We start from the raw sequence: 13,919 nt of genomic DNA, 5'->3' as shown, positions 1-13,919 counted from the left end.
ATATTACTGCCTTCTAGTGTGATATGTTACAAACTTCGAATCTCTTACACAACCCTTTTAGTAGGCCTTCTCAAATGATGAGCTTCATTTTTTTATGTCTACACGAGTTTGCGATTTGCTCAATTTAACGTACCTATTTGATCTTGCATAACCTGATTTCTTGAGATTAGGATCAACATAATTACATGTTAAGTAGAAAATCCTCAGTCAATAACTTGGGACTAAATAGAAATAGACAAGTTGTGGGGATTGATTATGAATGTGAAGAGTAAAGACAGCAATATTGAAACTCACAAAGAACAGTTAAATGGGTATATCCTCCTTTACATGTAAGCTGAAAGTATGTAAACTTAAAAGAACTTTTCATATGGCCCAATGATGGAGTCACGAAGATCGGAGAATAGACCATAGAGGGAGTACTGCCGTAGATTTTTCACTTCATACCAAGAATTTAAAGCATCGAGATTCTTGTCAGTCCCTGAGAATGTCAACTGTATGCCTACGTTGCAGATATCCCCTCCATTTTTTTGACACTCGGTGTTAGGCACTGCACAGTCTTGTTGATTCAGGCAACTGCTTCCACTAGGACATGCATCACAACCAAAACTCTTCCAAAACAAGTTTTGAAGGATCCCCTCTTGAAATTCAAGAACCTGTTAATCAATCAACATTCAGATTCAAAACGACGTTCATAGAACTTGTCCTAAAGGAAATCAAGTTCCTAGAGAAGCCAAATCTTGAGTAAGTCAATTGAATTTACCAAAGACAAACTAGTAATTGTGTGAGTGTTGTCAACAAACATTATAGGTAGGGACCTTGCTGCATATTTCTTCCCAGCAAAAGCAACCATATATCCATTTGCTCCCTGATAAACTCACAAAATTAATTGAGAATTACCAACCAAAATTTTGCTAAAGAATACGGGCTACAAGACCATTCAGCTTTGAGATCATAACAAAGCAGAAATATTTCTTCAAACAAAAATCATACATATCATCAAAACTTCGAGGAATTCTTCAAATTTGTGCCAGGGAATATTATATACCAGTTGAAAGCTCCCTAAAATCGACAGTCTCAATGGTAAAGTGCAATGTCCCATGACTGAACTGATGCAACTACTAGAGACATGATAAGGAAAGGAACTAGAGAAGAAAAAAGTTTAAAGCATTTTATAAACCAATTCAAACACCAAACATATCATTCTAACAAGCCTGGCTGATAACATCTCCTAAGTCCTATCCATATGCAGCATACACAAAACATTCAATTGTGAATCATGATAACATAAAATTGCATACCGGGTCTGATGTGCTTCTGTTAATAGTAAGTAGGGAGATCTCATCAACCTTAGGCCTAAAAACAGCAAGCTGTGCTCCTTTATTTGCGAGCTGTAGGCGTTTGTCACAAGGTGAAAGCTGTGGACCATTATCCGGGGAGAAAATCTGCTTATCCGAAAATGCAACACCAAATGTAAAACCATCTCCTTTCTGAACTTTAGCATCAAAGCATGGACTATAAACATCATTTGTATCAGCTGCATCAACAACAAACATAGCCATCACAGCCATCACCACCATCCGTTTCACCAAATCTTCTCTCCTTATCATGGACATGGAAAAAACTTCACCCATCCCCATCTTCAAAAGCATGATCATTTTCTTAGCAAAAAGAAAAGGTTTATTTTTCCTGGTCAATGCACGAGGAGAGAAAGTTAAAGACCAAATTTTGTGGTGATAGAAACAAAGTGGTGCCAACATTTGCATCTTAATTTATAAGAATGGAAATGATTTAAGGATTTGTTCGTGGCAGAAATTAAATAAGAACTGACATGGGAAAATGTATTTAAATAAAGAACAAAGCAATTACTTACAAAGCAATAAACTAATCTGCATACCTCCAAAATGAAGATATACGAGTTTTTTATTTTAAAGAATGTTATAGAGATTGAAGATGAGGGTTGTTGTGTCTGTATTTCCAAGACATGGAAAAAGGTTAACTAATCCAGCGAGAAAATGTTGAATTGCTCGCAAACTTGTTTCAGAAGCGGTTATGGAGGTTGGCTTTTACCAGATAATAGATTTGGTAGTTAAAACTATCTGTTTGACACAGGGAAATGCCAAATTCTCGGGAGAAACCAGAGCAAACAAATATTGTCTTCCCATAAATTTAGATAATGTGAAGTTGTCTGTTAGTTTTTCCAGATTGACCTACAAATGTATTAGGCCTTGTAAATTTGTTCTTTATGCTATATTTGCAAGAGAAGAACTACATATAACAATACAAAATATTTAATTGAAAAAAAAAATGTTTTAAAAAAAGTACAAATATATATATATATATATATATATAAGTGTGTATTTTTCTTCTTTTATTCTTGCTCAGACTTAGGATAATACTATCTCCATTCATATGGATGATCTTTTAGCACAAAAAAAAAGTTTATATTGATTCACCTTTGAAAGTGTTAATAAATTATTAAAGTTTTCTTAAAATTTTCCTCCTAATAAATATTATTTTTTAAATACTTAATTATATTTTTAAAAGTAGAGTAAGTAAAAAGAAGTAGGGATATTTTAACAAAATTAATAAAAGCTATTATCTTGACGTAATTATTATTTTTAATGTGTACAAAAATCTTAAATATATGTTAATTCTCTATATAAATAAAATTTATAATTTATGTAATTAAATCAGCAATTTGTGCTGGCATAATTTGGGAAGCGTTGTGATAATTTTTTTTTAAATGAAGGGAATTAGAGGTGATTTTTCCTATTATTTGCAGTGTTTATAACCCATACGCAAAACATTGTTACAGACTGAACCACAACATAATTTTATTTTACTGTAAATATTATATATGTATTTTTGTAAGATATTTAACATTATATAGTGTTATACTTGCTCTTAAAATACTTTCACCTGGTTATATTAAAGTATTATTATCATTAAGAAAATTTTAATATAAATATATTACATAAAAAAATTTATAGTTAACATCACTGCACGATATTTATTATGATTTTAAAAACATTTCTAAATAATATTTAATAACTAATATTGTTACTGAGTACTTTTAACAAGTGTTATTATTATAAGTACACGTATTATTTACTCATCATTTTTTAACAATATATATTATATTAAATACTTTTACATTTTTATTTTTTTATGTGATTGTTAAAGCTTCTTCTTAGTGAGTTTTACTTCTACCAATAATTATACTTGTATTGTGTTTATTATTATTTTATATCCATTATTAGTTTTCATCTGTCCTTTCTAGTCACATGATACCATACCACAATAATTTCTTCTTTATATTTCTGTCTTCTGTGTCTCTTTCTCACTCAATGCATATATAGAAACATGCCAAATACATTTATGATTTTCTATTCCTTTCTCTCAATGTATGGCTTCTATCATGAAATGTACATGTTTTTCTTATTTTTCTAAACATGAACTACTTGTTACTGTTATCAGATTTGTGGGTGGATTATATATATTCCTCTACTATTTCATATTTCTATTTTGATCTCTATTCTTCTATCAAACTGTGGTTCCAATGACAATGAGAGACTTTTCATTTTATCAAAAAGCTTTAATCATACAAGGAAATGGCAGGGAGACTTGGCAGATGGATTATTATCAAGGCAATCCAGTCTTCTTCATCATTGTCAACAACACTAAGTTACAGGTGATGTGATTGTCTACTTTATGTTGTTCTTATGTTACAGGTTTTGCATTATTTTTGGATGCTCAGAAACTAGATAAGAAAAGAAACATTTTTTACATTAAACAGTCTTGTTATACACATGTTCTGTTTTTTAATATGATTTCTGCTGAAACTACATTGCCTTCATTCCATATCCTACTAGAGCTATAGAACATTAATCTTGTTGATGATGAATTTGAACCATTGAGGTTTAAAACGATTCCTCCTACCACAATCACACACAAAGGAGGTGGCTTTTACAAAAGGGCTTCTCTTAAAATTGATATAAAATATGCTAGAGAATGAAATCGTTTTCTCTTATTCATAGAAAAATACATAGATTTATCAGCAAAAACGTAAATGAATGAATGAGGGGTAAGAAAAGTATTCCATGGTATATTGGTATATTGAGTTCAGTCCTCACACCACCTCTTTAAGATCTGGCTTGCTATATATGTAGAATGTGGTATAGTTTCAAGAGTAGTGTTCTTTGTCATAACTTGCAGAAAGTCCCAGAGGGGTTTCTGAAGCATTTGAATGAAGACTTGCCAAATGCAGTTCTTGTTAGTCCTACTGGTGATAACTGGCAAATAACTATTTTGAAGAAAGGAAATAACATGTATATGCAAAGTGGTTGGCCACAATTTCTGACAGACAACTCAGTGATGCTTGATGATTTCTTGCTCTTTACATATCATGGAGGAAACTGCTTCCATGTTCAAATCTTTGGTAAGAATGGATTGGAGAGGCTGTGTTTCAAACAAACAAGACAGGATCAAGTTCTGATTCCAAGTTTGGTGAGGACAAAAAAGAGCACACAGAGAAGAACTTTTTCCAGTTCATTCCTCCACCAAGCCAAGTCTTGTAAAAAAGGTAGCTATTATGCTTTCTGGCAGATATGTGGTAATTACAAACTCAAAAGTGACAAGTTCAATTGGCCAAATGTTTTGAAGGGAAGAACATGCAAACAACATTGTAGATTTGACCTTTATTTTCCCCCCTAACCCCCAAAAATATCTCATGTCTTCAAATTTTGTTTTCTATATGGAATAGGTCTGTCTTTCAGCAACAAAATCTCATTTTCTAAGGACTTCCAAAAGCTCAAGAGCTCAATTAAGATTGAAAGCACAGAAGCCTGCAACTTGGCAGACTCTTTTACCTCTCGCAATCCTCATTGGAAGCATCTCATGACAAAATGCAATGTAGAAGATCACTGCACATTGGTAAATATGAATTTATTTTCTGTAGTAGTCACTAGAATTGAGTGAAATTATTATTCCACATGCTAAAACAAATCATTTTTTTTTATTCAAATATCAGTTGCAGTTTTGTTTAGAACACATATTAATATGGTATAAATTGTGGTTATCTTGCATGCAGCCAATTGCCACGGAGTTTGCCAGGAAGCATATTCCTGAAGCAGTGAAACAGATCATTCTTTGGAACACAGAAGGAAAATTTTGGGAAGTGGTAGTGACTTGGTTTGGATGTCAGAATAAGAGGTATACTCGATTTACAACAGGATGGGGAAGATTCGTTCGTGATAACAGACTTATGAGGGGTGACACCTGCATATTTGAACTTGAAGATGAAAACCATTTGAGTGTTCACATATTCAGAACAGGATTATGTGCACCAAGACTGTTTTAAGAATGAGTTTGAATTCTTGATTAGGTTTGATTGATTTGATTTATGTCATGTTATTGATCCAAGTTTGTTTAGCCTGAAATAGTATGTATTCTATTCATAAACACACTTAACTCTTAGACATTATTATTAATCTTTTCAGCATAATTCTATTATAATGTATTAAAATGTCAATATAAACATATAAACAGTTCCATGACTAAAGTATCCATTTATAAACAATCTACACATTTTCTTCTTCTAATTTTACAATTATTAAAGAATTTAATGATTAATTTAACAAAAGATAGTAATAATGTCCTGTTAAAACTCTGAATTGTAATATGATGAAACTTCCGTTCCAATATCTGGGGGTTGAGGTGGGGGGTAACCCGAGGAAGATACAATTCTGGGATCCGGTAGTTAAAAAGGTCGAAGCCAAACTTAGTTCTTGGAAGGGGAGATTTGTCTCAATGGCAGGACGAATTTGTTTGTTGAAATCAGTGTTCACAGTCATTCCTCTGTTCTATCTCTCCATTTTCAAAGCCCCTGTAGCAGTGTACAATAAAATCAGTAGCATCCAGCGGAAGTTCCTATGGGCGTGGGGGAAGCAAACTAAATCGATATCCTGGGTAAGCTGGGATAATGTGTGTAAGCCTTTAGAGCTAGGAGGCTTGGGGGTGAAGGATATGAAGAAATTTAATGTGGCCCTCCTGGCTAAATGGAGATGGAGGCTCATGAGTAGCGAAGGAGGTAAGTGGAAAGAGATTATATCATCTAAATACGGTACAGGAGCAAAAAATATGAACTTGAGGTCGAAGTACCAATCATGGTGGTGGAAGGATCTCACTAAAATCTGCGCTGAGGGTGTCGAAGACGGTTGGTTCCAAAAGGCCATTGGGTGGGAAGTAGGTAATGGAGCCAGAGTGAGATTCTGGGAGGACGTGTGGCTTGGGAACGAATGTCTTAGATCGGTTTACCCTAGACTCTTCTCCTTGTCTCTTGATCAAGGTAAAAGGGTGGGGGAGGTAGGAGCATGGGAAGAGACTACCTGGCAGTGGAATCTGAACTGGAGGAGGGGTAGGTTCCAATGGGAGATGGATATGGAGGAAGAACTCTTGTCCAGACTTAGTACGGGCGTTGTGTGGAAGGATTCCCTCGACCAGCTTATATGGAAGGGGGACCAGAAGGGTATGTTCTCTGTTAAGTCAGCGTACTCTATGTTGGATAATCACCAATGCTCAGCTGCAAGAGAAGGTGTGTTTAGTCTCTTATGGCAAGCTAAAGCCATGCCCAAGGTACTTACGACAGCCTGGAGAATTCTCATCGATAGAATTCCTAATAGGGTTAATTTGTTGAGAAGAGGTGTGCAGGTGACATCAACTCGTTGTGTTCTTTGCAACCTGTCGGAGGAATCCTCTCAACACCTCTTTCTAGAATGCGGTTTTGCTCAACAAGTGTGGTCTCAGTGTTATAGGTGGATAGGTATTCTAGGTGTCCAAAATAAAGATCTCATGAATCACTTTATGAATTTCCAGCTAACCCATTTGTCCAGTCAACATAATCAAGTATGGTTAGGTTTTTGGGCAGCCGCTGTTAGCTGTATTTGGGAGCACAGGAACATAGTGGCTTTTAGACAAGGGGTGCCTGACTCCGATGAGATTTTCCAGAACACGCAGCTACAGTCCTGGTTGTGGCTAAAGCACAAAACATCAGCTTTCTCGTACGCCTTCTCGGACTGGCTTTTGTATCCGAACCAGTGCCTCCTCTTGGTTCGCTGAGTGGTTCAAGCATGGGCTGGAACAGGTATGGCGTAGTAAGGAAGTGAGGGAGGTTCTTTAGAAGGTATAAGGTGTTCGCGCCTCATTGAGTTATGCTCTACCAAGCAATTTTGATGGAATGTTGCAAAGGGAGTTCTTGGAGATCGTAGATCATGCTGGGAGCCGATATGGATGGGCATTTCCTTGGGCTGTAATAGTATACGAAAAGGAGTTGATATATGTGGACACGAACACCATGTGTGTACTGTGGGGTTCAGCTGAGAGATTTTTGCGCTTCTAGAAGTTAATGCATGGATGAAGTGGGAGAGAGCAGAAGACAAGAATTGCTATGTAGCCTTTAAAGTAGCGGGCACCGATTATGCGTGCGTAGTCGGTGGTCGCCGAAGGTATGCAAAAGGCCAACATGATCGCCGGTCAATGAAACGGTGATCATCATGCGTGCGTAGTCGGTGGTCGTCAAAGTTATGCAAAGGTCAACATGATCGCCGGTCAATGTAACGACGATCTTTATGCGCGCGTAGCCGGTGGTCGCCGAAGGTATGGAAAGGTTAACATGATCGCCGGTTGATAAAGCGGCGTTCTCCATAGGTTTACATGATTGCCGGTCGACGAAACGGCGATTTCCATGTATGCGTAGTTGGTGCTCGTCGAAGATATGAAAAGGTCAACAAGATCGCCGGTCAAGGAAGCGGCGTTCTCCATCTGTGTGGAGTTGGTGGTCGCCGAAATTATGCAACGTGTATGGGTAACTCGTCGCGTGGCGAGGAGAATGAGGAATGCCAACACTGGGAAGCCACTTTTGGCCACAATTCTATACTGGCGAGTCAATACAGATGAATAGCAAAAACAAGAGATTGGCTGGTGGACATTACTCAAAAAACACAAATCTCCGACTTATGCAGCTCTGGCCTATGTTTTCTATTGCTAGGCTATGTAGTGTGAGAGGAGGAAGGAGGTGTTGTGGCATGTGGGGATGATTGTTGACGTTGTTGATTCTGTGTGTTCTTGCTTTCCTAGCGTTATTAGAGGTACGATGTTGCTTTAGTGCTAGCGTTTGTAGCGTTTTATTGCAAACAGCTCAACCTCTTGTTTCTATGAGGGTGTTTTATGTAAAAGGGTTGAGATACCCCTTTGTATCTCCTCTAATTTTAATTCCATTCTTTGCTGATAAAAAAAAAATGTCCTGTTAAAAAATTGTTGTCAAACTTTTACCAGAACTATTAGTTTTGTTAAGTGAACACATAATTTTTACACTCAAAAGAATTCATTAGTGCAAACTAATTAAGAATATTTATGTTCAAACATAAGATATATCTTTGTGCCACTCACTATACTGTACAAAACAAGACAAGTGTTTGTGCAATAACACAAAAGGTGACCAAAAATGGGATGTGGTTGGAAAATAATGCAGAGTCTTTCCGTTGATGAACATAACTTGAGCAGGGTAGGCATTGTTGTTTTATTCTTAATAAGGAGAGCTATAGATGGAGGTGGGGTAGCTTTGTGTTTGTTTCCACAGTAGGTCACTAAGAAACCAAATGCAGCAAGTGCTGAAATAAACACCCCTATTCCAATTTCCTAACTTGAAAACAAAACAAAACAAACGGGTTGTAAAAGAAAGTAACCTGCAAAACTTAAACTGGAAAACAAATCACTTTGAGTTTGAGGTGGTGAGTAAAGGAGTCCTCACTCAGCTTTTAAATAACATTTTCATATATGTCAAGTTGGATGTTTTTTTGTTGTTGTTATTTTTAAGGTTTTAAAAAATCATTGTTTGACTCAAGAAGCAGAGAAAAGTGGGGACTGGAGAATAGGGAGTGATGGCAAAGTGGATCTGAAAGGTGAAGAATTTTAGGAAGTAGAATCCAAAGTTTTGATCTTTAGATCAAAGGGTCATCAAATGCTTTGGTTTTTCTGCCTTAGCAGACACTCAAGTTGCTTCTATGCTCCACAGCTCAACTGTGTCAACTGGTACTTCATTCTTTTTATCTCATACTTCCACTCTTATCTTGCATTTGGCACTGTCTGTTGTCTGAGTTTATGACAAATGATAAAAGATCAAAGGTGATATCATGTTTCTTTCTCTTGCTTTCTTTACTGACACCAACCCTCATCTCTCAATCTATGTTTCCTCATCAAGATTTGGTTTTGTTTAACAGACATGAAGTGTGAGAACTGATTTCTGATATGTACTTGTTTATTCTGCTGTGGCTGAAAAGAAAAGAAAAGTACATATCAGAAATCAATGGTTTTTAAGAATGGTTTTTTTTTTTGGAAGTTTAATAGAAACTTTTTAATTAATTAGACTGCTTCTAGAAAAGCATTCTTCACCTTTAGCATTTTTATTTTTGACTAATTTATTCACTGTTTTGAATTCAAAAAGGGGTGTGAAATTTTGAGGACTAGAAATAGTTTTGGATATACAGCTTGATGACTAGTGGTGCCAAGAAATACCCTCACTTCTTCAAAATCTTCCTTCCAGAGCAAGATTCTCACATAATGGTATTTTCTTAACTACACTTTCTGCAACCAAGGCTTACATGAAGACATATATTGTTATAATACATTGTATGTATAATTAAATTTAAGATGTTGTAACAAATTTACTGAAAATAATATGAGATGTTTTAACCAAGACTTATAATTATTTATTCTATAATTAAATATATTTTATCTTTGTATTTTCACATAAAATTAATTTTCATTCTTAATTCAAACTTTATAATTTATGAGAAATTGATTTTTATTCATAATTCAAATTTTATATCTAATGCAAAATTAACACATTAACTTTTGTTTTACTAAAAATGTAACAAGAAAATTATTGATAAGAAATTTTACCAATTTCACATTATTTACAGCTCTTATTCTTACAATATTATTTTTAGAGCATTATGTGCTCAATTACTCATGAAATGCTTACACCTCTTCTCTCTCAAATTGAAGAATATTATAAAAAAAAAATTATTTTTGTGTAAATAATACAGTAATAGCATTAATAACGGCTACATTAATATTTATCTTCACCTTCTTTTCATTAATTTGATTGTTTAAGAGTGTTCCTAGCACTCGTCATTTATTAATTCTAATAAAAAAAATATTTTTAATCAATATTATATTGATAGTATATATTTTTGTTCTGTTCTCTCTCTCCATATGTATAATAACATGTTTATGTATGGAAATAATAAATATAAAACATGGTTTTCTAAATAGATTTTAATTTTTTGGTCTTGTCTTACCCATGTGAAGTTAATAAGTTATTTTGGTTTACTTTAAAAAAAATAAAAGTTAAACGTATTTAAATAAAAACAAAAATGAAACACATATTTTCAAAAATCATATTATTCAATTTAAATTAAAGTTTAAGCATATTTTTAATATAGAAATATAAATTATAATATATCTATTTGTTTTAAAAAAAATAGATTATTTTATTTTAAACATAACTACTATTTTATAAAAGGAATTGTGTTATAAAAGTGACTCAACAATAATATTTTTTACCTGATCTACCCTATTTTACGAGTTTTAGATTTGCTTATTGATCAAACCTATTTTAACCTGTAGATACATGTGAAACATAACATAGGTTCTTAAGTTTAATTTATAATTTTTTTTAGTGTTTTTGCATATTCGGAAAATTATAAACACTATAAATAGAATATAAAAATAAGATTAAAATAAATTTCATGTCTTTTATGTCACATTCACACAAACACACGTGTATATATATGTATGTATATTTTGAGAGAAAATAGATATAGAAAAGAGTATTTTATCATAATACTACATATTTATTTATATAATTTAAAATTCTATATCTTAAAATTTAATATTATCTAGTATTGTTTATTTAGATGTTAAAAAATCCGGTAAAATAGTGATAATAAAATATTATTATAATTAAGTAATTTTTAAAACCAGATTATTTTCATATAAATATATCACATGAGAAAAGTATGTTTGATATTTAATATTCAATCATATTTATTATTAATTTTTCTTTTTAAATATTTTTAAAAATATGTAGTAATTAACATTGTTATTAAACATTTTAATATGAAATTTTATAATTATAAATATATATGTATTGTTTAATTATTACAATTATTATTGTGTTAATAATATATTATCTTATCAAATATTTATATTAAATTGTAATCAATGAGATTATATATCAATGGAATGTCAAATGAGTTTTATTTTTTATACGTATAAGTAACCATTATAGAAGTTATATGTGGATTGTACAAACACTCCATTTCCTATCAATTTCTTTCTAACTCTCTTTTCTGTCACATAATATCATATTTATCTTTGTGCTTTTCTCTCTTCTATTGCTTTCTCTTGATGGCAAACTCAGTTTTCTTTTGTGTGTTTCACTTTCTAGCATCTTTTTTATCTGCATTTTTACCTGATGTGTTGTGCACTGTGACTTGATTCTAGATATGCTAGAAAATGAACTTATTGGCTTTTGTTGTTCATCAAAAAAGTAAAGATCTAGTACCAATAAATAAATTAAAAACAATGGTAAGAAACACCTTTCATTGTGTAGTGGTATTAAGTTGTGTCCTCACCACAACTTTTTTGCAGTCACTGCATTTTGCTGTATATATATGTATGTAGCATGTGGTGGTTTCAAGCCTAGCCTAGTGTTTTTTGTGATAACTTGCAGAAAGTTCCAAAGGAGTTTTTGAAGCACTTGGATGAAGACTTGTCGAGTAATGCTGTTCTTAGTGGCCCTTCTTCTGGTGAGCAGTGGCAAGTAAGTGTTCTGAAGAAAGGAAATGATGTGTATATGCAAAATGGTTGGCCAGAATTTGTGACAGACAACTTAGTAGTGCTTAATGAGTTCTTGCTTTTCACATATCATGGAGACAACTGCTTCCATGTTCAAATTTTTGGTAAGAATGGATTGGAGAGGTTATGCCTCAGAGAAACAAGACAAGAACAAGCTGCTGCCATCCCAAAGAACAGTACACAAACTTTTGCAGGTTTATCCCCTCATAAGTCCAAGTCTTGTAAAAGAGGCAAGTATGTTTTCTCAAACATACACATACACATACATACATGTGTTGTTTACAATATCTGACAAATTTGATTTGTCCAAATGTTTTGAAAGGAACAATATGAAACAACAATGCAGACATTTCTTAAACTTTTGCTTGATGTTTGTAAATAGATACGCCTTTCAGCAACAAAGACTTTATTTTTACTGGATGTGAGACAATGGAAACAAGACAAAAACAAACTGCCACCCCAAGTTTGGCAACAACAAAGAAGAACAAAGAAAGAAAGTTTTCTCCTGGTGCATCACACCTCCAAGAATCTAAGTCTTATCAACAAGGTAAATATATGATGTCTAAACATGCTCATGAATGTGGTTACAAACTCAAAGAGTGATAAATCTGATTTGAGCAAATGTTTTTGAAAGGAAGAAAATTCAAAGAGCATTATAGATATGGCTTTGTATTCCCTAACCCCTCAAACATATCTCATTTCTTAAGTATTTGCTTTGTGTAACAGATTTGTCCTTCAGCAACAAAGCCTCTCTTCCGAAGGACTTCCCAACTCCTCAGCATTCAATTGAAATTGAAAGTTCGAAAGCATGGAAATTGGCCGAGTCCTTTACCTCTTGCAATCCTCATTGGAAGCACCTCATGACAAAATCTAATGTGGAAGATTGTTGCATATTGGTAAATATGAATCTATTTTCTGCACTAGTATCACTGTAGAATTGAGTGACATGCTTATTTTGCATGTTAAAATATGAAGCTCGGATACGGCTAAAAATGTGCCGTCGGTGTGTCTGATACACTGCGGACACGGACACGCAGCGGAAGCGTGCCCGACACGGTGTCGGACACTTTTTATTGGGCCGGAAACGGCCCTCTTTCTGGATACGCCGGAGGGGACAGGTTTCCCTCCTTGAACACGCCAGAAAAGTTAAAAAAAGAACGCGGTTCAGTGTTTTAAAGAACTCTTATTTTCTACACTAAATCTCAGATAAAATATGATAAAATCTCAAACAAAATATTAAAATCTTCAAAAAGTAAAAGTTAAACATTATGTTTTTCTTGATTTTTTTTCATATAACAAAATATATTACTACATTTTAATTTATATATAGTCGTGTCCCGTGTCCTGTAATTTTCAGTTTAACCGTATTTCCGTGTCCGTGTCCGTATCCGTGTCTGGGCTTCTTTAAAACTTAATACACCCAAATGAGTTTTCATGGTTCAAGATTATAGTTGAGGGTGTTTATATCTGAGTCGCATCACACACACCTAAGATAAATTCATTTAGAACACATAATGTGATATGAATTGTGCGTAATCATGCTTGCAGCCTATTGCTACTGAGTTTGCTAGAAAGTATATTCCTGAAGCAGTGAAACAGATCCACATTGGAAATTGTAAAGGAACATCTTGGAAAGTGCAAGTGAATTGTTTCAAAAATCAAGATAGAAGATATGCTCAGTTAACAACAGGATGGGTAAATTTCGTTCGTGAAAACAAGCTCATGAGAGGTGACACTTGCATATTTGAACTTGAAGAAGACTTCCATTTTAGGGTTCACATATTCAGAACCAGTTGTGCACCACGTTAAACCTGAGCTTTATTTGAAATATCTAATATTGCATTGGATCCTCTTCAATTTATCCTTATTATCATTATGTGAAACTTCGAACTTCAAATTTGCTCTTAAAATGTTAAACTTGAGATCAAAACCTCGTTAGTTTTTCTTAGTGAAATGTGTATCTAATATGTTTCGTTACGTCTAATAATTTCACATTGTTT

At 33.7% G+C, this 13,919-nt stretch overlaps 3 protein-coding genes across 5 annotated transcripts; 2 read left to right on the top strand and 1 right to left on the bottom strand.

Annotated features, from left to right (window-relative positions):
• Nucleotides 1-196: 196 nt before the first annotated feature.
• On the bottom strand, nucleotides 197-1,778 carry LOC137829348 (uncharacterized). Its single transcript, XM_068636158.2, has 3 exons — nucleotides 1,299-1,778; nucleotides 761-865; nucleotides 197-653 (listed from the first exon to the last, which is right to left on the bottom strand). Exons 1-3 carry the CDS (start codon nucleotides 1,761-1,763, stop codon nucleotides 351-353), a joined length of 873 nt encoding a protein of 290 aa, XP_068492259.2. The 5' UTR covers nucleotides 1,764-1,778; the 3' UTR covers nucleotides 197-350.
• Nucleotides 1,779-3,350: 1,572 nt separating this feature from the next.
• Nucleotides 3,351-5,514, top strand: LOC137829341 (putative B3 domain-containing protein Os03g0621600). Of its 2 annotated transcripts, XM_068636154.2 has the most exons (5): nucleotides 3,351-3,404; nucleotides 3,619-3,691; nucleotides 4,216-4,582; nucleotides 4,763-4,932; nucleotides 5,090-5,514. In XM_068636154.2, exons 1-5 carry the CDS (start codon nucleotides 3,364-3,366, stop codon nucleotides 5,357-5,359), a joined length of 921 nt encoding a protein of 306 aa, XP_068492255.1. In that variant the 5' UTR covers nucleotides 3,351-3,363; the 3' UTR covers nucleotides 5,360-5,514. The 2 variants fall into 2 exon arrangements, with proteins under 2 accessions (XP_068492255.1, XP_068492252.1); XM_068636151.2 differs by lacking the exon at nucleotides 3,351-3,404 and having other exon boundaries at nucleotides 3,427-3,691.
• Nucleotides 5,515-8,707: 3,193 nt separating this feature from the next.
• Nucleotides 8,708-13,776, top strand: LOC137829326 (B3 domain-containing protein Os01g0723500). Of its 2 annotated transcripts, XM_068636137.2 has the most exons (7): nucleotides 8,708-8,786; nucleotides 8,901-9,087; nucleotides 9,500-9,618; nucleotides 11,795-12,149; nucleotides 12,302-12,466; nucleotides 12,646-12,815; nucleotides 13,468-13,776. In XM_068636137.2, exons 3-7 carry the CDS (start codon nucleotides 9,547-9,549, stop codon nucleotides 13,726-13,728), a joined length of 1,023 nt encoding a protein of 340 aa, XP_068492238.1. In that variant the 5' UTR covers nucleotides 8,708-8,786; nucleotides 8,901-9,087; nucleotides 9,500-9,546; the 3' UTR covers nucleotides 13,729-13,776. The 2 variants fall into 2 exon arrangements, with proteins under 2 accessions (XP_068492238.1, XP_090153130.1); XM_090297004.1 differs by lacking the exon at nucleotides 8,708-8,786 and having other exon boundaries at nucleotides 8,843-9,087.
• The last annotated feature ends 143 nt before the right edge of the window (nucleotides 13,777-13,919 follow it).

This window comes from Phaseolus vulgaris, chromosome 11 (assembly GCF_051622355.1).
Source record: "Phaseolus vulgaris cultivar YP4 chromosome 11, ASM5162235v1, whole genome shotgun sequence".
Lineage (NCBI taxonomy): Eukaryota > Viridiplantae > Streptophyta > Magnoliopsida > Fabales > Fabaceae > Phaseolus > Phaseolus vulgaris.
Note: the sequence above shows the minus strand (reverse complement) of the source record. Positions and strands in the feature narration are given on the sequence as shown.